At 51.9% G+C, this 25,628-nt stretch overlaps 1 protein-coding gene across 1 annotated transcript in view; it reads right to left on the minus strand.

The window, feature by feature from the left end:
- Window positions 1–744: 744 nt before the first annotated feature.
- Window positions 745–25,628, minus strand: part of EMC8 (ER membrane protein complex subunit 8) — a 35,798-nt gene continuing 10,914 nt past the window's right edge. The window contains exons 2-6 of the mRNA XM_088448029.1: window positions 17,901–18,110; window positions 11,384–11,460; window positions 10,519–10,588; window positions 3,329–3,423; window positions 745–1,868 (exon numbers count right to left, since the gene is read on the minus strand). Of these exons, the coding sequence (XP_088304155.1) occupies window positions 1,709–1,868; window positions 3,329–3,423; window positions 10,519–10,588; window positions 11,384–11,460; window positions 17,901–18,107 (609 nt within the window). The 5' untranslated portion in view covers window positions 18,108–18,110 and the 3' untranslated portion in view covers window positions 745–1,708. The remainder of the gene's footprint in view (window positions 1,869–3,328; window positions 3,424–10,518; window positions 10,589–11,383; window positions 11,461–17,900; window positions 18,111–25,628) is intronic.

The raw sequence follows: 25,628 nt of genomic DNA on the forward strand, positions 1-25,628 counted from the left end.
TAGTAATGAATATACCTGTGCACTTGCTAGATCTGGAAAACATAACCTGTTATAGGACAGAGGGCCTGATTCAGACCCGCTCGCAAGCGGGTCGACGGTGCCCGAGTGCGCATGACGGAGACGGCTCCGTCGTGCGCATGCGCGAGACACGAATAACGGCGGCCAAGCCGTCTTTATGGGTCTCGCACCAAAGGGGGCATGCTGTCGATGTTGATTGACAGCACGCCCCTTTGGTGAGCGTGCCGGGGGCGTGTCTGCCCAGACGAGGCGTTCCCATGGGAACGCCTACCGTCTGGGGCCAGCCCCACTGACATCACTAGTGATGTCAGTGGGAGTGCTTTTGGCTCTGATAGAGCCAAAAGCACTCCTGGGCTTGCGGCAGCGAGACCCTACCGCAGGGTCTCGTCGCAAGCCCGATGGTCACGATGGTCTTGACCATTGCGACCATCATTTTGGCTGCTCGCTATAGCTGTGGGTGGTCACCCACAGCTATGCGAGCGGCCAGGAGGCCGCTCCAAAAAGGAGAAGGGACGGCCCTGATTCAGAGCGAGCGCTCTGTCAGAGCGTCCGGCTCTGAATCAGGGCCAGAGTTCGGCTACAACGGACACAAACAACACCACCATTCTAAGCAATGTGCAGATCCACACAAGCTCTAAGTGGAACCTAATACCAGGTAACCATCCGGGAAATATCGCGGCAAAGAAACCCATTCACCTCTAAGCCTTGCAGCCTGCCCACAGTCTGGGGAGCCCGCTGGCAGAATATTGCATCAGTTACATTCAAGTCGTTTCATATTTTGCATTAACAGACCGCCGATAGTCAGAGACACGTGTACCCTCATCCCAAGGAGCAAATGTAAGACCACTCAGCTTTAACTAGATAATGAAGAAAATAAATAACACCACATTTTATCCTTGTAGATCAGGGGAACTAGTGTAGGTTTAGTTTTATTTCTAGGACAAAAAGAAAAACGCCATGATTTCAGTGTAAGACATCGTACCGCTCCCAGCAGAAGCCTACGCAGAACAGGGAATAATGACAAGAAAAACGCACAGGAGAAGGCGGCTGAACAATGCATTGCGCAGAGTCTTCTGTCCAACTACATGCGAAAACGGCCACATCTGGTTTATGAAAAAAAAAAAACTTTTCCTGGATACAATAATATCTATTTGTAGGCAGCAATATAAGCACAGCCGCCACTTACGAATGACCAGAAATCAAATGAAAGAAGATGGCGTCCTCTTCAGGCGTAGCGACCACAACCATCGAATATTACGACCTTGTCAATCCGGACGTGAATTATTCTTAAAATTTTCATTTACAAACAGATAAAAATCACACTGCAACATCACCCTATTATTTTACATTATATTAAGTCATCTGTTCATACAATTTTGTTTAGATGCCATCTGGAAAAAACTTAAATAGAACCGAAGATTTATTATCCTCTTACGATGATAGAAAAACGGATAAATCTGCCCAGAAATCTCTGCAGAACTTAGCAGGCTGCTCCCCAATCTCTGGGACAGGGACACACGTTTACACGGGTGGGATCCAGCAACTGCAGACCCCATCCGCATTGAAGAGAGTACGCCCCGGCTCACCGGACACCTCGCCATCTACAGACAGGAGACCGCGTCCGGCAGAAAATGTTTGTCCGTACAGAGGTCATCTTGCATAGCTTGGGCCCGCGGAGATCTGTGTAGCCTTAGCACAGATGGATAATGGATTTATTGATCTCTGAGTTGGCCCAATCATTTCTCAGGTCATCGAGGTGGCTGTCAAAATCCACAAGGGTCTCGTAAGACCGGCTGTCCAAGAGAGAAGCCGAAATCCTCTGAGCCTCTGGCCAGTCTTCAAAGACGTCCCTGGAAATATTAACAGCTGTCAAAATCACTTTACAGAAAAAAAAAAGAAAGACAACAGAGCAATGGCGGATAGCATTTAATAGGCCCATCAATATGTCACCACATGACCTCGATAATCCAATCAGGGGCTGCCAGCACTTAATATGGCGTTGCCCACTTTGAGATCATTACAGGGACTACATTTAATAGTGAATTTGAATAACACTGCAAGCGAAAAGCAAAGACGGTGTACTCTGGGCCTGATTCAGAGCCGGACGCTATTTGCGCTCGCTCGTTCAAAAAAAGGGGCCAGGTATTTAAATAGAGCGCTCGCTCTTTGCGCTCTGTTGACGCCTTTATGTCTGAACGAGCGAACGAAACATGCGCTCGCTATTTTTTTAAAAATGCCCCCTGGCCGCTCGCATCCTACGTCATCTCCACTATTTATTAGATTAATCAAGTACATCGAAAGGCGTATGAACTGCTCGCAGTGCTTGTGGTAGCATTTTCCTACCGCAATCATGCGAGCAGTTCAGGCTAAAAGACAACGAAGTGACGTGGTCGATGACGCTGCTTTGTTAATTATGCACACCCTTAAAACGCCCGTTTTGACCGTTTGGCACGCCTGCGTTCGGATCTCCACTCCCCGTTTTCAAGCACCTTCCCCTGTTACCACCCACAAACGCCTCATCCTGTCACTCAAAATAGCAGGCATTCGCTATTTTGCGAGCACACAATTTCCGACCGCAATGACTGGTTCGCGCATGCGTATTACAACCCATACGCAGTTGTGCGAACCTCGCTCGGAGCGAACGAGCGGCTCTGAATCAGGCCCAGTGTCCTTGCATAAGCAGAATGTTTGCAGTCCATCCATGTGCTGGCAGGAACGTGATCACTGCGGGAGAAACCCCCCGTGATGTCATGAGCTGCCAGCTTTCAGTCCATTGGCTCTAAATGATCACGAGACCAGTGTCGCTCGCAAACATATCACACAAACGACGTGCAATAACTGTACAGGGCCGGAAGGCTTTTACGCAACCTGCGCCATTGTTGTTACATTTCACAACTACAGGACACGGATGATTTGCAACCAATTTTAGTTTACTGCTGTTTGGCTGAAAATCATCATAGAAATTCCATGTTTCTATATATAATATTTGCCCAATAATCTGAAACCAATGAACCAGTAGTTAGCCCGGAGCCAGCCTCAGAGAGATCCAACTACAGGCTTACCAAACTCAATTCACACATCACATTGCATCTCTAGCTCACAACTAGATAGGCTAGAAATGACCTTACCTAGGCTTTTTCTACCAAAGGTGAACAGCAACAACACTCCGTAGATATTATAATGAATCAGGGGCTACAAATCATTAGTGAATTGAATGTAAAAGGTAAGTGTGGCATTTGCATTTCCCATTAGATGTAGCGGCCACCCAACTTGTGCCCGGTCATTGGGCGATGCTGCCGGTAATACTCACTCCTGCGCATCCTTGCCTTTCCACTTATTATCGTGGTGCTCGTACACGTGAATTGAAGGAATTACGCAGTCCACTGAGAATTTAGCGTTGTCCATCTGTCAAGGTAAAATCCAGGGCACATTACCGGGCAAAATTCAGAAATAAAAGTACTATTCTGTAACATTACTTCTAATATAAGACAAAAACATAAACCACTGCTGCGTTTCAGAGAGTTCAGTGAGAGAAATATAAGAAAGAAGTTATTCCACATCACCACCAGGGGGCACTGTGCTACGGCAGCGAGCTCCAGAAAAAGCTACATAATAACATTGATAAATAGCAAATCTTAAGCCACGTTCTTATATTTTAATGAAGTCAAACTTATGATGAAATGATAGTTACAGTATGACGAGGCGTGCTGGGAGATGAGGTGCGTCAGGCGTTGAGAATAAAGGTTCAGCCCACTAAATAACCCGTCTGTGTATCACTGTATGTACCACTATGCCTATGATTATGTATACATGTGTATGTACTATATAACCGTGTATGTATTACATGTCGCCAGGCGCAGACGTTCCCGAGCTGCCATCTGACTGGTATCTATCTGGGTAAAATTAGCTTATTTTATTTTTTTTAAACATGTTTATTTTAGATTTTACAAAAATAAAATAGTACAACTATATGTGCATAGGCAAAGAGAAGAGTATTTAGTATATACAGAATAGCATGGTATCATATTGACACATAGATCAACAAACTAATCCAAAAAATAGATATAGTATAGAAAAATAAAAACTATTATATATCGAAACACATTAGAATAGATCGTATATAACAATACAAAAAATAAGATTTTAAGAAAACATAAGCGGGAAACAGAATCACTTAGGAGAGAGAAAAAGAGATAGGAAAAGGAAAAAGAAGGGTAAGAATATGGCGGGGGAGGAGACAGAGGGCCTGATTCAGAGCCGGACGCTATTTGCGCTCGCTCGGTCAGAAAAAGGGGCCGGCTATTTAAATTGAGCGCTCACTCTTTGCGGTCTGTTGACGTCTCTATGTCTGAGCGAGTGAACGAAACATGCGCTCGCTATTTTGTAAAGACGCCCCCTGGCCGTTCGCATCATACGTCATCTCCACTATTTAATAGATTAATCGAGTACATCGAAAGGCGTCTGAACTGCTCGCAGTGCTTGTGGTAGGTTTATCCTACCGCAATCATGCGAGCAGTTCAGGCTAAGAGACAACCAAGTGAAGTTGTCGATGACGCTGCTTTGTTAATTATGCACACCCTTAAAACGCCCGTTTTGACCTTTAAGCACGCCTGCGTTCGGATCACCACTCCCCCGTTTTCAAGCACCTTCCCCTGTTACCACCCACAAACGCCTTCTCCTGTCACTCAAATTAGCAGGCACTCGCTATTTTGCGAGCGCTCGATTTCCGACCGCAATGACTGGTTGGCGCATTACGACCCATACGCATGTGCAGTTGAGCGAACATCGCTCAGAGCGAACGAGCGGCCGCTTACGAGCGGCTCTGAATCAGGCCCAGAGTCCGGGGTTACATTGGAAGCCTGAATAAAAAAATCGCCATAGCAAAATTAAAAGAAAATAAACGAATAAATAATATAAGTAAATTATGATCGTTGAAGTAGGAGGATTGAAAGGCCTGAGGGCAGGGCTCCATGTGGCGTGGTAAATGAGCTTATTTTTAAACTGGGGATATCTGGGAAGGGAAGAGGGTACAGGATACATTTTGGACCAAAATCCTAAGGCGGAAGGTGGGGCGGGTGTTGGTGGGGCGGGTGTGGGTGGGTGGGCGGGTGTTTTGTTGGTGGGTGGGCGGGTGTTGGTGGGTGGGCGGGTGTTGGCGGGGCGGGTGTGGGCGGGCGGGCGGGTGTTGGCGGGCGGCGGGTGTTGGCGGGGCGGGTGTTGGCGGGGCGGGTGTTGGCGGGGCGGGTGTTGGCGGGGCGGGTGTTGGTGGGGCGGGTGTTGGCGGGGCGGGTGTTGGTGGGGCGGGTGTTGGCGGGGCGGGTGTTGGTGGGCGGAGGGGTTTTATCTTCACTCTTAACTACTGGATTCTGGGAGAGCTCCAGCAATTGTACAAGAAGGAACCTTCCCGTCTGCTCCCCCCAGCACGTAGCTGATGTATTAGGGAGCAGGCTGCAGAGTCTCACTGTGGTATAGATATATAATAACTCTTTATTATGTACATATGTTGCAGTACAGTAATTGTATGGGGCCAACAATCCCAAAACAAATTTAATGCAGACTATCTCCAGTTCTAGGTCAAACAAGATATTAATCACATAATGCCAGGCGCTATACCCAGCACGAGGATTGGCATGTACTAAGCATTGGTGTGTCCTGGAGAATAAGAAAGTTGTGCCATAGCTAGTTAGAATGTATCTTCTGGCCCAAGAAACAATATAGACCAAACACTACTTCCCACGTTCCTTTAGTGAAATTAACATTATTCATCTGGGACAACGTTAAAGGGGTCAAGCGATGCCCAGCCCCAATACAGGCACATGCCCTCTTCCCACCAGGGCACAGTGATGATATTTCCTCCTCAGACTAGAAAGCAGCGGAGGGAACTCAACTGCCACAGGCAAGAATACACCCCACACTGGTCTGTGCCACCATACATTGCCCTACACTGGTCTGTGCCACCCTGCACTGCCCTACACTGGTCTGTGCCACCGTGCACAGCCCTACACTGGTCTGTGCCACCGTACATTGCCCTACACTGGTCTGTGCCACCGTACAGTGCCCTACACTGGTCTGTGCCACCGTGCACTGCCCCACACTGGTCTGTGCCACCATGCACTGCCCCACACTGGTCTGTGCCACCATACATTGCCTTACACTAGTCTGTGCCACCATGCACTGCCCTACACTGGTCTGTGCCACCCTGCACAGCCCTACACTGGTCTGTGCCACCGTACATTGCCCTACACTGGTCTGTGCCACCGTACAGTGCCCTACACTGGTCTGTGCCACCGTGCACTGCCCCTGCCCCACACTGGTCTGTGCCACCGTGCACAGCCCTACACTGGTCTGTGCCACCGTACAGTGCCCTACACTGGTCTGTGCCACCGTGCACTGCCCCACACTGGTCTGTGCCACCATGCACTGCCCCACACTGGTCTGTGCCACCATACATTGCCTTACACTAGTCTGTGCCACCATGCACTGCCCTACACTGGTCTGTGCCACCGTGCACAGCCCTACACTGGTCTGTGCCACCGTACATTGCCCTACACTGGTCTGTGCCACCGTACAGTGCCCTACACTGGTCTGTGCCACCGTGCACAGCCCCTGCCCCACACTGGTCTGTGCCACCATGCACTGCCCCACACTGGTCTGTGCCACCATACATTGCATTACACTAGTCTGTGCCACCATGCACTGTCCTACACTGGTCTGTGCCACCGTGCACAGCCCTACACTGGTCTGTGCCACCGTACATTGCCCTACACTGGTCTGTGCCACCATGCACTGCCCCACACTGGTCTGTGCCACCGTGCACTGCCCCACACTGGTCTGTGCCACCATGCACTGCCCCACACTGGTCTGTGCCACCATGCACTGCCCCACACTGGTCTGTGCCACCATGCACTGCCCCACACTGGTCTGTGCCACCATGCACTGCCCCACACTAGTCTGTGCCACCGTGCACTGCCCTACACTGGTCTGTGCCACCGTGCACAGCCCTACACTGGTCTGTGCCACCGTACAGTGCCCTACACTGGTCTGTGCCACCGTACAGTGCCCTACACTGGTCTGTGCCACCGTGCACTGCCCCACACTGGTCTGTGCCACCATGCACTGCCCCACACTGGTCTGTGCCACCATACACTGCCTTACACTAGTCTGTGCCACCGTGCACTGCCCTACACTGGTCTGTGCCACCGTGCACAGCCCTACACTGGTCTGTGCCACCGTACAGTGCCCTACACTGGTCTGTGCCACCGTACAGTGCCCTACACTGGTCTGTGCCACCGTGCACTGCCCCACACTGGTCTGTGCCACCATACATTGCCTTACACTAGTCTGTGCCACCATGCACTGCCCTACACTGGTCTGTGCCACCGTACAGTGCCCTACACTGGTCTGTGCCACCGTACAGTGCCCTACACTGGTCTGTGCCACCGTACAGTGCCCTACACTGGTCTGTGCCACCGTACAGTGCCCTACACTGGTCTGTGCCACCGTGCACTGCCCCTGCCCCACACTGGTCTGTGCCACCATGCACTGCCCCACACTGGTCTGTGCCACCGTACATTGCCCTACACTGGTCTGTGCCACCATGCACTGCCCAACACTGGTCTGTGCCACCATGCACTGCCCCACACTGGTCTGTGCCACCATACATTGCCTTACACTAGTCTGTGCCACCATGCACTGCCCTACACTGGTCTGTGCCACCATGCACTGCCCTACACTGGTCTGTGCCACCGTGCACAGCCCTACACTGGTCTGTGCCACCATGCACTGCCTTACACTAGTCTGTGCCACCATGCACTGCCCTACACTGGTCTGTGCCACCGTGCACAGCCCTACACTGGTCTGTGCCACCGTACATTGCCCTACACTGGTCTGTGCCACCGTACAGTGCCCTACACTGGTCTGCGCCACCGTGCACTGCCCCACACTGGTCTGTGCCACCGTGCACTGCCTTACACTGGTCTGTGCCACCGTACATTGCCCTAACAGACCACCGTACATTGCCCTACACTGGTCTGTGCCACCGTACAGTGCCCCACACTGGTCTGTGCCACCATGCACTGCCTTACACTGGTCTGTGCCACCGTACATTGCCCTAACAGACCACCGTACATTGCCCTACACTGGTCTGTGCCACCGTGCACAGCCCTACACTGGTCTGTGCCACCGTGCACTGCCCTACACTGGTCTGTGCCACCATACATTGCCTTACACTAATCTGTGCCACCATGCACTGCCCTACACTGGTCTGTGCCACCGTGCACTGCCCTACACTGGTCTGTGCCACCGTGCACTGCCCTACACTGGTCTGTGCCACCGTGCACAGCCCTACACTGGTCTGTGCCACCGTGCACAGCCCTACACTGGTCTGTGCCACCGTGCACAGCCCTACACTGGTCTGTGCCACCGTGCACAGCCCTACACTGGTCTGTGCCACCGTGCATTGCCCCACACTGGTCTGTGCCACCGTACATTGCCCTACACTGGTCTGTGCCACCATACACTGCCCTACACTGGTCTGTGCCCACATACCTTGCCCCACACTGGTCTGTGCCACCATACACTGCCCTACACTGGTCTGTGCCACCGTGCACTGCCCTACACTGGTCTGTGCCCACATACCTTGCCCCACACTGGTCTGTGCCACCATACACTGCCCTACACTGGTCTGTGCCACCGTGCACTGCCCTACACTGGTCTGTGCCACCATGCCCTACACTGGTCTGTGCCACCATGCACTGCCCTACACTGGTCTGTGCCACCATGCACTGCCCTACACTGGTCTGTGCCACCGTACATTGCCCCACACTGGTCTGTGCCACCGTACATTGCCCCACACTGGTCTGTGCCACCATGCGCTGCCCCACACTGGTCTGTGCCACCATGCACTGCCCCACACTGGTCTGTGCCACCATGCACTGCCCTACACTGGTCTGTGCCACCGTACCTACACTGGTCTGTGCCACCATGCACTGCCCCACACTGGTCTGTGCCACCATGCACTGCCCCACACTGGTCTGTGCCACCGTACATTGCCCCACACTGGTCTGTGCCACCGTGCACTGCCCTACACTGGTCTGTGCCACCGTGCACTGCCCTACACTGGTCTGTGCCACCGTGCACTGCCCTACACTGGTCTGTGCCACCATGCACTGCCCTACACTGGTCTGCACTGCCCTACACTGGTCTGTGCCACCGTGCACTGCCCTACACTAGTCTGTGCCACCGTGCACTGCCCTACACTGGTCTGTGCCACCGTGCACTGCCCTACACTGGTCTGTGCCACCGTGCACTGCCCTACACTGGTCTGTGCCACCGTGCACTGCCCTACACTGGTCTGTGCCACCGTGCACTACCCTACACTGGTCTGTGCCACCGTGCACTGCCCTACACTGGTCTGTGCCACCGTGCACTGCCCTACACTGGTCTGTGCCACCGTGCACTGCCCTACACTGGTCTGTGCCACCGTGCACTGCCCTACACTGGTCTGTGCCACCATGCACTGCCCTACACTGGTCTGTGCCACCGTGCACTGCCCTACACTGGTCTGTGCCACCGTGCACTGCCTTACACTGGTCTGTGCCCACATACATTGCCCTACACTGGTCTGTGCCCACATACATTGCCCTACACTGGTCTGTGCCCACATACATTGCCCTACACTGGTCTGTGCCACCATACACTGCCCTACACTGGTCTGTGCTACCATACATTGCCCTACACTGGTCTGTGCTACCATACATTGCCCTACACTGGTCTGTGCCACCATACATTGCCCTACACTGGTCTGTGCCACCATACACTGCCCTACACTGGTCTGTGCTACCATACATTGCCCTACACTGGTCTGTGCTACCATACATTGCCCTACACTGGTCTGTGCCACCATACATTGCCTTACACTGGTCTGTGCTCACTCACATACATTGCCCTACACTGGTCTGTGCCACCATGTATTGCCCTACACTGGTCTGTGCCACCATGTATTGCCCTACACTGGTCTGTGCCACCATGCAATGCCCTACACTGGTCTGTGCCCACATACCTTGCCCTACACTGGTCTGTACAACCGTACATTGCCCTACACTGGTCTGTACAACCGTACATTGCCCTACACTGGTCTGTGCCACCATGCATTGCCCTACCCTGGTCTGTGCCACCATGCATTGCCCTACACTGGTCTGTACCACCGTACATTGCCCTACACTGGTCTGTGCCCACATACATTGCCCTACACTGGTCTGTGCCCACATACATTGCCCTACACTGGTCTGTGCCCACATACATTGCCCTACACTGGTCTGTGCCCACATACATTGCCCTACACTGGTCTGTGCCCACATACATTGCCCTACACTGGTCTGTGCCCACATACATTGCCCTACACTGGTCTGTGCTACCATACACATTACATGACAGATCGCACTAGGATCTAGGCCTGGTTCTAGATCTTTGCATTGAAATGAGAAAACAATATGTAATTACCATTATTAGAGCTGAGTCACTATACCCCTCTGCGATCCGGGATGCGATTCTCTCAGCGACCTGGTTAGGACTAAAGCACATATTCAGTTATTATCTAAAAAACAAATTGAATAAAAATGCAAATGGACAAATAGACAGACACAACATGGATCAGGATTTCTATCACAAGAGTGTATAAAATGTAGAAATTCCCCATCTCAGGGGACGGGATCTCTTAGCAGGGCTTTCACAGCGAGTATGAGCCGTCTCTGACCCGGGGAGATGTCCCATCTCAGGGGACGGAGAGTGACGGGATCTCTTAGCAGGGCTTTCTCAGCAAATATGAGCTGTCTCTAACCGGGGAGATGTCCCATCAAAGAGATTACCCATCTCAGGAGACAGGGAGTGACGGGATCTCTTAGCAGGGCTTTCTCAGCAAATATGAGCAGTCTCTAACCGGAGAGATTTCCCATCTCAGGGGACGGAGAGTGACGGGATCTCTTAGCAGGGCTTTCTCAGCGAGTGAGCCATCTCTGACCTGGGGAGATGCAGGGCTTTCTCAGTGAACATGAGCCGTCTCTAACCGGGGAGATGTCCCATCTCAGGGGACGGAGAGTGACGGGATCTCTTAGCAGGGCTTTCTCAGCAAATATGAGCCGTCTCTAACCGGGGAGATGTCCCATCTCAGGGGACGGGGAGTGACGGGATCTCTTAGCAGGGCTTTCACAGCAAATATGAGCAGTCTCTGACCTGGAGAGATGCCCCATCAAAGAGATGCAACAGCTGAAACCTTTCATTTAGAATGACGTAATGCAGCCTTCACTGACAAGTCACATAGATATGAAATCGCAAACAACAGCGGGGAATAAAACCAAACACGACCAACCTGTTGTCCTTCAGGCGCTCATTGGCTTGGTAGTATCCTGCGATCACATAACTGTTTTCTTTGCACCAAGTGTCAATCTAGAAACAGGGAGTATGTAATAAGTAGCATATATTACCCTCCCATAGGTCTGATCTCAGGAAAAACAAGAGATATGGTAAGAACTTACCTTTGTTATCTCTGTTTCTACGAAGTCCATAGGGTCCACAGGGTTGACCTTGGGGTATAGCTGGATCTGGATCCATGGGCACCACGCAGTTAAAGCTTTAGCTGCTCCCAGGATGCACTTGGGTCCGTCCTCCTCTATACCCCGCCCCCGGCCACAGCACCTCAGTTGGTAAGCAGCCAAGGCCGGAGGAGGAGACTAAACAGAGAGAAGGAAGACTGGAACACACAAGAAACCATACTCACAGAAATGGGAGACGGAAAACCGGTGACCAGCCACACAGCCCATTTGAAGCCAGGTGCGTCAGGGCGGGCGCCCTGTGGACCCTATGGACTTCGTAGAAACAGAGATAACAAAGGTAAGTTCTTACCATATCTCTTGTTTTCTACTTCAGGGTCCATAGGGGGTCCACAGGGTTGACCTTGGGGATGTCCCAAAGCAGTACAACTAAGGGCGGGGACGCTCCTGTGCTGAAAGGAGTACCCGGCGCCCAAAGGATGCATCCTGAGAGGCAAAGGTGTCAAACGCATAGAACCTCAAAAACGTTTGAATTGAAGACCAAGTGGCCGCCTTACACAGCTGAACAGCAGAAGCGCCACGTCTAGCAGCCCAAGAGGGACCCACAGAACGAGTGGAATGAGCCTTAACAGAGGCTGGCACAGGTAAGCCCTCCTGTGCATAAGCCTCACAAATAACGGAACGAAGCCAACGGGCTAACGTTTGTTTGTTGGCAGGCCAACCCCTCTTGTGAAAACCAAAGAGGATAAACAAGGAATCAGACTTCCTAACCGAAGCCGTCCGGTCTACATAAATTCTAAGCGCCCGGACCACATCTAAGGAAGTCTCACCAGCTGAAAGATCAGGGGACTGAAAAGCTGGCACAACAAGTTCCTGATTAATATGGAACTTCGAGACCACTTTGGGCAAAAACTCAGGACGAGTGCGGAGCACCGCTCTGTCCTGGTGAAAAATCAGGAAAGGAGGGCGACAGGAAAGCGCCCCCAATTCAGACACCCTCCTGGCCGAAGCAATTGCCAGGAGAAAAACCGTCTTAAATGTCAGCCACTTGAGCTCCACCGCCTCAAGAGGCTCAAACGGAGGACCCTGCAGGACCCGTAGCACCACCGCCAAGTCCCAAGGAGCCACAGGAGGCACAAAGGGAGGCTGGATCCTGAGAACACCTTGGAAAAAGGTGTGAACGTCTGGTAGTATTGCAATCCGCCGTTGAAACCACACGGACAAGGCGGACACATGAACCTTCAGAGATGCAAGGCGTAAGCCGAGATCCAATCCTGACTGAAGAAATTCCAAGATCCTAGAAACTCGGAACACCTGAGGATCATAATGTCTGGACTCACACCACTGAAAGTAAGTGTGCCACACTCTGTGATAAATCCGTGCTGAAGCAGGCTTGCGTGCCCTGAGCATGGTACCAATAACCGAACTGGAGAAGCCCCGAGACCTCAAGACGGCTGTCTCAAGAGCCACGCCGTCAAAGACAGCCGACCCAGATCCGGGTAAAGGCAGGGCCCCTGAGACAACAGGTCCCGACACTGAGGAAGAAGGTACGGAGCGTCGATGGAGAGGCTCCTGAGATCGGAGTACCAAGGACGTCTGGGCCACGCCGGAGCTACCAGCACGAGCATGCCGCCGTCCTGCTTGAATTTCCGCAGAACCCGAGGAAGCAGGGATATCGGAGGAAACAGATACGCCAGGTGAAACGTCCATTTCACCGACAGCGCGTCCACCAGACTTGCACCTGCGTCTCTTGTCCTTGACCCGTAAACGGGCAACTTGTGATTGTGACGGGAGGCCATCAAGTCCAGCTCCGGCAGTCCCCACCTGTCCACGAGTAGCTGAAACACCTCTGGGTGAAGCGACCATTCCCGGGGATGCACGTCGTGACGGCTGAGGAAGTCCGCCTCCCAATTGAGGACTCCGGGGATGAAGACCGCCGAGATCGCTGGAATGTGACCCTCCGCCCAAGTCAGGATACGAGACACCTCCGACATCGCTGCCTGACTGCGAGTTCCGCCTTGGTGATTGATATACGCCACCGTGGTGGCGTTGTCGGACTGCACCTGTACCGCCCTTCCGTGAAGAGCGGGGCCGGACGACTGCAGGGCCCTGTATACTGCCCGCAGTTCCAGGATGTTGATGGGGAGAAGTGCTTCTTCCGCTGACCAACGACCCTGAAGCGACAAAGAGCCGGTCACTGCCCCCCAACCCCGGAGACTGGCATCCGTCGTGAGCAGGACCCAGTCCGGGATCCAAAATGGGCGCCCCTCGACCAGATGAGCTGTCTGAAGCCACCAAGCCAAAGATAGCCGAACGTCCGGAGACAACACCAGCACCTGAGAACGGATCCGGTGAGGTAACCCATTCCATTCTGATAGAATCAGCCCCTGCAGGGGCCGGGAATGGAACTGGGCAAATTCCACCATGTCGAATGTCGACACCATGGACCCCAGAACTCTCATAGCCGAATGGACCGACAGGCGGCAACGGCTCAGGCAACTGCGTATCCGCAGCTGTAGGGAGGCGACCTTCTCCGGAGTCAGGAAGATCCTTTGCTGACGCGAATCCAGCAGGGCTCCCAAATGAACCATCCGCTGTGATGGAATCAGGGAGGACTTTTTCCAATTTATCAACCACCCGTGTGCTTGCAGGCAAGCGATCGTCAGGTGGAGATGTTGAAGCAGTACCTCCGGGGAGCTCGCCAGCAACAGGAGGTCGTCCAGGTACGGCAGCAGCCGTACATTCTGGTTCCGAAGATGTGCGGCCATGACCGCCATAATCTTCGTGAACACCCTCGGTGCCGTGGAGAGACCAAAGGGTAGCGCCCGGAACTGATAGTGGTGTTGAAGGATAGCGAACCTCAGATACCGCTGATGTGAAGATGCTATCGGAACATGGAGGTAGGCGTCCTGGATGTCCAGGGACACCATGTAATCCCCCGGTTCCATCGCCAGAATGATGGAACGTAACGTTTCCATCCTGAACTTGGGAACTCTGAGGAATTTGTTCAGAGACTTCAAGTTGAGGATAGGGCGATGAGAACCATTGGGTTTCTGCACCAGAAACAGAGACGAATAATACCCCGTCCCTCGTTGTGATAGAGGAACGGGAACAATGACCCCTGCTTTCAGCAAGGACTCTATAGCCTCCTGAACCTGTAACGCCTTGGTCTTGTCCTGAGAAGGACTTGTGCAGAAAAACTGGTGGGGTGGTCTGTGCCGAAAAGACAGGGCGTACCCCTGGGAGACCACTTCTCGAACCCAGGCATCCGTGGTGGTATTGTGCCAGCACTGGGCAAATAGAAGAAGTTGGCCTCCCACTCTGAGGTCCCCCAGAGGGAGGCCCGTCCCATCAGGCCGCAGGTTTATCTTCCTGCTTGGAAGAAGGGCGCCGAGCACTCCAGGCTTGCTCCTTGGGTTTAGAGGCCGTCTTACTCGCAGACTGTCTCGGGAAGGACTGACCTTTCGCCTTACCCAGAACCCGAAAGGAACGAAAAGCCGAACTCCGAACCTTAGCAGGCAGTGCCGCCGAAGGGAGGAAGGCCGACTTGGATTTAGCCAGGGTGTCCACTATTTTGTCCAAGTCCGGACCAAATAGTAATTCCCCATTGAAAGGTAAGGCCTCCAGACCTTTCTTTGAATCAGAGTCCGCTCTCCAGGACCGCAACCATAAGGATCGGCGGGCAGACACCGCTGCAGCCGATACCCGCGAGGTCAGCAGACTAGCATCTAAAGAAGCTTCTCCAATGTAAGAAGCAGCGTCCCTCATTTGTCCCAACAACGCCCGCTGGACATCCGGAGCGTCGTCCGGGAAGGTATCTTCCAATGCATTGGCCCACCCCTCAATGGCCTTGGCCACCCAGGAGATGGCCATGGACGGTCGGGCCACCGCCCCGGAGAGGGAGTAAATAGACTTTAAGCAAGTCTCAACTTTCCTGTCCGTGGGATCCTTCAGCGAGGATATCGACGGTAATGGTAAGGTGGCGCCCCGAGTTAAACGGGTGACATGGGAATCCACCGCCGGTGGAGTTTCCCATTTTTTACAATGTGCCTCAGGGAAGGGGTAATTAGAAGCCAACCGCTTCTGAGGAAGGAATCTCTTACTGGGCGCCTGCCAAGCTACCGCCATATGATCCGTCAACTGATCCGACAGGGGAAACACCGCAGAAGCCACCTTAGTTTTTTTGAAACTAGGAAACTTCGACTTAGGAACCGGTGCCTCATCCTCTATAAGAAGAATAGCTCGCACCGCCCTAACTAGTGCTCGCACATTAATGGACGACTTGGTATCCATTTCCTGGACCGAGGCGTCCGAGTCAGTGTCATCAGGGACCTCCCCATCATCTGAGGAACCCTCTGAGTCCGATACCTGAGCAGCCCGTGTCATGAGTGGGCGTTTTGAAATCCTAGAAGGCATGTCAGTCTGCAACATTGACTGAAAAGCCGAGGAAGCGGCCGCCAAATTTTGCACGGAGTTGGAGAGCACATCCACCCAGGGTGGAGGAGTCACCATAGGGGCCTGAAAAGGTACCACAGGCTGCTGCGGCACAGGGGAAGCCTGTATATACATAGGCAACCCCGCATAGGGACCCACCGACTGAGACCCAGGAGGACTCCGAAATAACTGCGGGACACCCGGGGAATGGGGGATGGTCGGCTGGGACAACGACCTAGTAGGGAGAGCAGTCGGGACCGACAGACGGTCCGCAATAGACACCAGCACTTGAGAAAACATCGCCCACGGTGGTTCCTGCGCCAGAGAAGGTCTGGATGGGCCAGGAGCCACCTGGCATCGACTACACAGGCCATCCTGTGACAAATCCTCCCTATCTACTCCTGCAGAACAGCGTCCGCAGGAGGCCAACACCGGAGCCACTGAGCGCTCAACCTCCTCGTCTGACATGACAGAATATATTATATATCTGGCACCAGGGTAGAAGTAAAACGCACTCACCGGTGTGCTGAACAACAGCCCACAATATGGCACTGAGTAGCACACAACTGTATGTGACGGACCTCACAAATACGTGATCTATATAAGTGAGGTCAGTAGAAACGCCCCTCCCCCACACACCTGTAGGGCTTGTAGGAGAAGTAAAGGGATAGGTATAAGCTGACAGTAAGTAGAAAATAAGCACAGACAGGCAGCACTAGCAAAAGTCACATACCATGCAGGAAGATATACTCACTGCACCTTTCCACTACACTCAACCTGCCCAGATTCAGTGTCTGGGAGGGCTATAGTGCTGTGTACGCTGTCCTTAATCAGGGGAGAGGTACACAGGGGGACCGGTCCGCGTGCTCCCTGAAGATCTGCACTGCCACTGGGAAAATGGCCGCTGGAGACCTCAGAGGAGGAGTGGCCGAGTAGCTGCAGCTCAGCGACGCCAGACTCCGTGCTGAAAGGCGCGCTGAGCTGAGGGGAGGAGCCGCTGACAGGGAAGGCTTCCTCCCCTGGCTAGCATATTAACCCCAGGGCTTGCCGGCATCCCGCTTGCCATATATCCCTGGTGGTCTAGTGGTCCCACGGGTTATTCCTCCTCAGAGGGGGAGCCCGCCGCCACCGCTAGCGGCCCCCGGTCTGTCCCCTAGGACCGGGGGCAAAGGACTGCATCTGCAGGCAAAACCCGCGAGCCGCCAAAAATCGGCGACTCGCGGCTTACCTTGTCCCCGGCGACTCCGGCAGCAGTCCAGGGAGGGACCCAGAGTCCGGCTAGTACGGACTCTGGCCTCCCGCCGCGATCCCCAGTGCAGTACTGGCGTCGCGGCGCCAGCGGGGAAGGAGAGCGGCAGCGTGGGCGTCTGCATAGACAGCCCGTCGTTGCCACACTAGAGCCTCTGTTTTAAAATAAAAATCTAACAGGCTCTTTTTTTTTTTTTTTTTTTTTTTTAAATAAAAATAGAAAGCTTTTGGGGGCTGCTCCTGCAGCCCCCCTGCGCAGGTGACCCGACTCCGGCCGGGCACCAACTCAAACTGAGGTGCTGTGGCCGGGGGCGGGGTATAGAGGAGGACGGACCCAAGTGCATCCTGGGAGCAGCTAAAGCTTTAACTGCGTGGTGCCCATGGATCCAGATCCAGCTATACCCCAAGGTCAACCCTGTGGACCCCCTATGGACCCTGAAGTAGAAATAAGAAGACACTATAAATATTAACCCCTAGATCACCTAAACTGCCTCATATTTTAAGATAAATACATTACAGTGGCGAATAATACATTACAGTGGCGAATATACTAAAAGCCGATGAGGACGCACACGGTTTAAATACAATTAACAGCTGAAACCAGGCGTGACATCAGTACTCTGTATTACAGCAAGCTGGAGGGTTATTCCTTACCAGGGTTAGAGCTACCTCCAGCACCGGGGACAGAGCTATAGCACCGTGGAAGAGTGGGACGCAGTCCACAAACAGGACCTGCGAGTGACTTTCTTTGCGCTTTTGTTTCTCCGCCACCAAGATGCCGTTCACCGCGCAGGCTGGATGCTTGGCGCTGTGGAGCATCATTTTGCAGTACGCTTGTGTGGTCAACTTAAAGGTGGGCATTTTCTGTAATAAGGTTACAGAAGGAAATGTATTAACATTTACACAATCAGAACACACATTAAACGGCCAAAAGATGAACAAGTGACGAGACGCCATTTTACAAAGGCTCAAATTATATTTTAAAAACTTTGTGGCCGTTTGAAGAAACCCAACACCATATTAATATCTAATATACACCACCGTCCACCTCCTCCCATACCAGACATTACACAGTCCCAGGTAACGGCAGGGAAATGCCCAGTGCTGGATAACATCGGGAACAGGGGACTGGCTAAAGTTTGAGGTAGAGACAGAATGTGCAGCACTGGATAACGTCAGGAACAGACAGACGGCTAATGTTGGGGAACAGACAGGACGCGCAGTATAAGATAACGCTGGGAACAGACGGCTAATGTTGGGGAACAGACAGGACGGGCAGTATAGGATAACGTTGGGAACAGACAGACGGCTAATGTTGGGGAACAGACAGGACGCGCAGTATAAGATAACGCTGGGAACAGACGGCTAATGTTGGGGAACAGACAGGACGGGCAGTATAGGATAACGTCAGTAACAGACAGACGGATAATGTTGGGGAACAGACAGGACGCGCAGTATAAGATAACGTTGGGAACAGACGGCTAATGTTGGGGAACAGACAGGACGGGCAGTATAGGATAACGTTGGAACAGACAGACGGCTAATGTTGGGGAACAGACAGGACGCGCAGTATAAGATAACGCTGGGAACAGACGGCTAATGTTGGGGAACAGACAGGACGGGCAGTATAGGATAACGTCAGTAACAGACAGACGGATAATGTTGGGGAACAGACAGGACGCGCAGTATAAGATAACGCTGGGAACAGACGGCTAATGTTGGGGAACAGACAGGATGGGCAGTATAGGATAACATCAGGAACAGACAGACGGATAATGTTGGGGAACAGACAGGACGGGCAGTATAGGATAACGCTGGGAACAGACGGCTAATGTTGGGGAACAGACAGGACGGGCAGTATAGGATAACATCAGGAACAGACAGACGGATAATGTTGGGGAACAGACAGGACGGGCAGTATAGGATAACGCTGGGAACAGACGGCTAATGTTGGGGAACAGACAGGACGGGCAGTATAGGATAACGCTGGGAACAGACGGCTAATGTTGGGGAACAGACAGGACGGGCAGTATAGGATAACGCTGAGAACAGACGGATAACGTTGGGAACAGACGCGCAGTATAGGATAATGTTGGGAACAGACGGCTAATGTTGGGGAACAGACAGGATGGGCAGTATAGGATAACGTTGGGAACAGACGCGCAGTATAGGATAATGTTGGGAACAGACGGCTAATGTTGGGGAACAGACAGGACGGGCAGTATAGGATAACGTTGGGGAACAGAAGCGCAGTATAGGATAACGTTGGGAACAGACGGCTAATGTTGGGGAACAGACGCACAGTACAGGATAACGTTGGGAACAGACGCGCTGTATAGGATAACGTTGGGAACAGACGGGTAATGTTGGGGAACAGACACACAGTATAGGATAACGTTGGGAACAGACAGGACGGGCAGTATAGGATAACGTTGGGAAAAGACAGGACGGGCAGTACAGGATAACGTCAGGAACAGACAGACGGCTAATGTTGGGGAACAGACAGGACGGGCAGTATAGGATAACGTTGGGAACAGACGGCTAATGTTGGGGAACAGACAGGACGGCAGTATAGGATAACGTTGGGGAACAGAAGCGCAGTATAGGATAACGTTGGGAACAGACGCGCAGTATAGGATAACGTTGGGAATAGACGGCTAATGTTGGGGAACAGACGCGCAGTATAGGATAACGTTGGGAACAGACGGCTAATGTTGGGGAACAGACGCGCAGTATAGGATAACGTTGGGAACAGACGGCTAATGTTGGGGAACAGACGGGCAGTATAGGATAACGTTGGGAACAGACGGCTAATGTTGGGGAACAGACGGGCAGTATAGGATAACGTTGGGAACAGACAGATAATGTTGGGGAACAGACGCGCAGTATAGGATAACGTTGGGAACAGACGGGTAATGATGGGGAACAGACGCGCAGTATAGGATAACGTTGGGAACAGACGCGCAGTATAGGATAACGTTGGGAACAGACGGGTAATGTTGGGGAACAGAAGCGCAGTATAGAATAACGTTGGGAACAGAAGGCTAATGTTGGGAACAGATGCGCAGTATAAGATAACGTTGGGAACAGACGGATAATGTTGGGGAACAGACAGGATAGGCAGTATAGGATAACGTTGGGAACAGACGGCTAATGTTGGGGAACAGAAGCGCAGTATAGGATAACGTTGGGAATAGACGGCTAATGTTGGGGAACAGACGCGCAGTATAGGATAACGTTGGGAACAGACGGCTAATGTTGGGGAACAGACGCGGAGTATAGGATAACGTTGGGAACAGACGGCTAATGTTGGGGAACAGACGCGCAGTATAGGATAACGTTGGGAACAGACGGCTAATGTTGGGGAACAGAAGCGCAGTATAGGATAACGTTGGGAACAGACGGGTAATGTTGGGGAACAGACGCGCAGTATAGGATAACGTTGGGAACAGACGGATAATGTTGGGGAACAGACGCGCAGTATAGGATAACGTTGGGAACAGACGGATAATGTTGGGGAACAGACGCGCAGTATAGGATAACGTTGGGAACAGACAGGTAATGATGGGGAACAGACGCGCAGTATAGGATAACGTTGGGTACAGACGGGTAATGATGGGGAACAGACGCGCAGTATAGGATAACGTTGGGAACAGACGGCTAATGTTGGGAACAGACGGGTAATGTTGGGAACAGACGCGCAGTATAGGATAACGTTGGGAACAGACGGGTAATGTTGGGAACAGACGGGTAATGATGGGGAACAGAAGCGCAGTATAGGATAACGTTGGGAAGAGACGCGCAGTATAGGATAACGTTGGGAACAGTAGCGCAGTATAGGATAACGTTGGGAACAGACGCGCAGTATAGGATAATGTTGGGGAACAGATGCGCAGTATAGGATAACGTTGGGAACAGACGCGCAGTATAGGATAATGTTGGGGAACAGATGCGCAGTATAGGATAACGTTGGGAACAGACGGATAATGTTGGGGAACAGACGCGCAGTATAGGATAACGTTGGGAACAGACAGGTAATGATGGGGAACAGACGCGCAGTATAGGATAACGTTGGGTACAGACGGGTAATGATGGGGAACAGACGCGCAGTATAGGATAACGTTGGGAACAGACGCGCAGTATAGGATAACGTTGGGAACAGACGGGTAATGTTGGGAACAGACGGGTAATGATGGGGAACAGAAGCGCAGTATAGGATAACGTTGGGAAGAGACGCGCAGTATAGGATAACGTTGGGAACAGAAGCGCAGTATAGGATAATGTTGGGGAACAGATGCGCAGTATAGGATAACGTTGGGAACAGACGCGCAGTATAGGATAATGTTGGGGAACAGATGCGCAGTATAGGATAATGTTGGGAACAGAAGCGCAGTAAGCGCAGTATAGGATAACGTTGGGAACAGACGGATAACGTTGGGAACAGACGCGCAGTATAGGATAACGTTGGGAACAGACGCGCAGTATACGATAACGTTGGGAACAGACGCGCAGTATAGGATAACGTTGGGAACAGACGCGCAGTATAGGATAATGTTGGGGAACAGACGCGCAGTATAGGATAACGTTGGGAACAGACGCGCAGTATAGGATAACGTTGGGAACAGACGCACAGTATAGGATAACGTTGGGAACAGACGCGCAGTATAGGATAACGTTGGGAACAGACGCGCAGTATAGGATAACGTTGGGAACAGACGCGCAGTATAGGATAACGTTGGGAACAGACGCGCAGTATAGGATAACGTTGGGAACAGACGCGCAGTATAGGATAACGTTGGGAACAGACGCGCAGTATAGGATAACGTTGGGAACAGAAGCGCAGTATAGGATAACGTTGGGAATAGACGGCTAATGTTGGGGAACAGACGCGCAGTATAGGATAACGTTGGGAACAGACGGCTAATGTTGGGGAACAGACGCGGAGTATAGGATAACGTTGGGAACAGACGGCTAATGTTGGGGAACAGACGCGCAGTATAGGATAACGTTGGGAACAGACGGCTAATGTTGGGGAACAGAAGCGCAGTATAGGATAACGTTGGGAACAGACGGGTAATGTTGGGGAACAGACGCGCAGTATAGGATAACGTTGGGAACAGACGGATAATGTTGGGGAACAGACGCGCAGTATAGGATAACGTTGGGAACAGACAGGTAATGATGGGGAACAGACGCGCAGTATAGGATAACGTTGGGTACAGACGGGTAATGATGGGGAACAGACGCGCAGTATAGGATAACGTTGGGAACAGACGGCTAATGTTGGGAACAGACGGGTAATGTTGGGAACAGACGCGCAGTATAGGATAACGTTGGGAACAGACGGGTAATGTAGGGAACAGACGGGTAATGATGGGGAACAGAAGCGCAGTATAGGATAACGTTGGGAAGAGACGCGCAGTATAAGATAACGTTGGGAACAGAAGCGCAGTATAGGATAACGTTGGGAACAGACGCGCAGTATAGGATAACGTTGGGAACAGACGCGCAGTATAGGATAATGTTGGGGAACAGATGCGCAGTATAGGATAACGTTGGGAACAGACGCGCAGTATAGGATAATGTTGGGGAACAGATGCGCAGTATAGGATAACGTTGGGAACAGACGGATAATGTTGGGGAACAGACGCGCAGTATAGGATAACGTTGGGAACAGACAGGTAATGATGGGGAACAGACGCGCAGTATAGGATAACGTTGGGTACAGACGGGTAATGATGGGGAACAGACGCGCAGTATAGGATAACGTTGGGAACAGACGCGCAGTATAGGATAACGTTGGGAACAGACGGGTAATGTTGGGAACAGAAGCGCAGTATAGGATAACGTTGGGAAGAGACGCGCAGTATAGGATAACGTTGGGAACAGAAGCGCAGTATAGGATAACGTTGGGAACAGACGCGCAGTATAGGATAACGTTGGGAACAGACGCGCAGTATAGGATAATGTTGGGGAACAGATGCGCAGTATAGGATAATGTTGGGAACAGAAGCGCAGTAAGCGCAGTATAGGATAACGTTGGGAACAGACGGATAACGTTGGGAACAGACGCGCAGTATAGGATAACGTTGGGAACAGACGCGCAGTATAGGATAACGTTGGGAACAGACGCGCAGTATAGGATAACGTTGGGAAGAGACGCGCAGTATAGGATAACGTTGGGAACAGACGCGCAGTATAGGATAACGTTGGGAACAGACGCGCAGTATAGGATAACGTTGGGAACAGACGCGCAGTATAGGATAACGTTGGGAACAGACGCGCAGTATAGGATAACGTTGGGAACAGACGCGCAGTATAGGATAACGTTGGGAACAGACGCGCAGTATAGGATAACGTTGGGAACAGACGCGCAGTATAGGATAACGTTGGGAACAGACGCGCAGTATAGGATAACGTTGGGAACAGACGCGCAGTATAGGATAACGTTGGGAACAGACGCACAGTATAGGATAACGTTGGGAACAGACGCGCAGTATAGGATAATGTTGGGGACAGACGGATAATGTTGGGGAACAGACGCGCAGTATAGGATAACGTTGGGAACAGACAGGTAATGATGGGGAACAGAAGCGCAGTATAGGATAACGTTGGGTACAGACGGGTAATGATGGGGAACAGACGCGCAGTATAGGATAACGTTGGGAACAGACGGCTAATGTTGGGAACAGACGGGTAATGTTGGGAACAGACGCGCAGTATAGGATAACGTTGGGAACAGACGGGTAATGTTGGGAACAGACGGGTAATGATGGGGAACAGAAGCGCAGTATAGGATAACGTTGGGAAGAGACGCGCAGTATAAGATAACGTTGGGAACAGAAGCGCAGTATAGGATAACGTTGGGAACAGACGCGCAGTATAGGATAACGTTGGGAACAGACGCGCAGTATAGGATAATGTTGGGGAACAGATGCGCAGTATAGGATAACGTTGGGAACAGACGCGCAGTATAGGATAATGTTGGGGAACAGATGCGCAGTATAGGATAACGTTGGGAACAGACGGATAATGTTGGGGAACAGACGCGCAGTATAGGATAACGTTGGGAACAGACAGGTAATGATGGGGAACAGACGCGCAGTATAGGATAACGTTGGGTACAGACGGGTAATGATGGGGAACAGACGCGCAGTATAGGATAACGTTGGGAACAGACGCGCAGTATAGGATAACGTTGGGAACAGACGGGTAATGTTGGGGAACAGACGCGCAGTATAGGATAACGTTGGGAACAGACGCGCAGTATAGGATAACGTTGGGAAGAGACGCGCAGTATAGGATAACGTTGGGAACAGAAGCGCAGTATAGGATAACGTTGGGAACAGACGCGCAGTATAGGATAACGTTGGGAACAGACGCGCAGTATAGGATAATGTTGGGGAACAGATGCGCAGTATAGGATAATGTTGGGAACAGAAGCGCAGTAAGCGCAGTATAGGATAACGTTGGGAATAGACGGCTAATGTTGGGGAACAGACGCGCAGTATAGGATAACGTTGGGAACAGACGGCTAATGTTGGGGAACAGACGCGCAGTATAGGATAACGTTGGGAACAGACGGCTAATGTTGGGGAACAGACGGGCAGTATAGGATAACGTTGGGAACAGACGGCTAATGTTGGGGAACAGACGGGCAGTATAGGATAACGTTGGGAACAGACAGATAATGTTGGGGAACAGACGCGCAGTATAGGATAACGTTGGGAACAGACGGGTAATGATGGGGAACAGACGCGCAGTATAGGATAACGTTGGGAACAGACGCGCAGTATAGGATAACGTTGGGAACAGACGGGTAATGTTGGGGAACAGAAGCGCAGTATAGAATAACGTTGGGAACAGAAGGCTAATGTTGGGAACAGATGCGCAGTATAAGATAACGTTGGGAACAGACGGATAATGTTGGGGAACAGACAGGATAGGCAGTATAGGATAACGTTGGGAACAGACGGCTAATGTTGGGGAACAGAAGCGCAGTATAGGATAACGTTGGGAATAGACGGCTAATGTTGGGGAACAGACGCGCAGTATAGGATAACGTTGGGAACAGACGGCTAATGTTGGGGAACAGACGCGGAGTATAGGATAACGTTGGGAACAGACGGCTAATGTTGGGGAACAGACGCGCAGTATAGGATAACGTTGGGAACAGACGGCTAATGTTGGGGAACAGAAGCGCAGTATAGGATAACGTTGGGAACAGACGGGTAATGTTGGGGAACAGACGCGCAGTATAGGATAACGTTGGGAACAGACGGATAATGTTGGGGAACAGACGCGCAGTATAGGATAACGTTGGGAACAGACAGGTAATGATGGGGAACAGACGCGCAGTATAGGATAACGTTGGGTACAGAC

This window comes from Taudactylus pleione, unplaced genomic scaffold (genome assembly GCF_031769625.1).
Source record: "Taudactylus pleione unplaced genomic scaffold, aTauple2 ptg000447l, whole genome shotgun sequence".
Taxonomy (NCBI): Eukaryota; Metazoa; Chordata; class Amphibia; order Anura; family Myobatrachidae; genus Taudactylus; species Taudactylus pleione.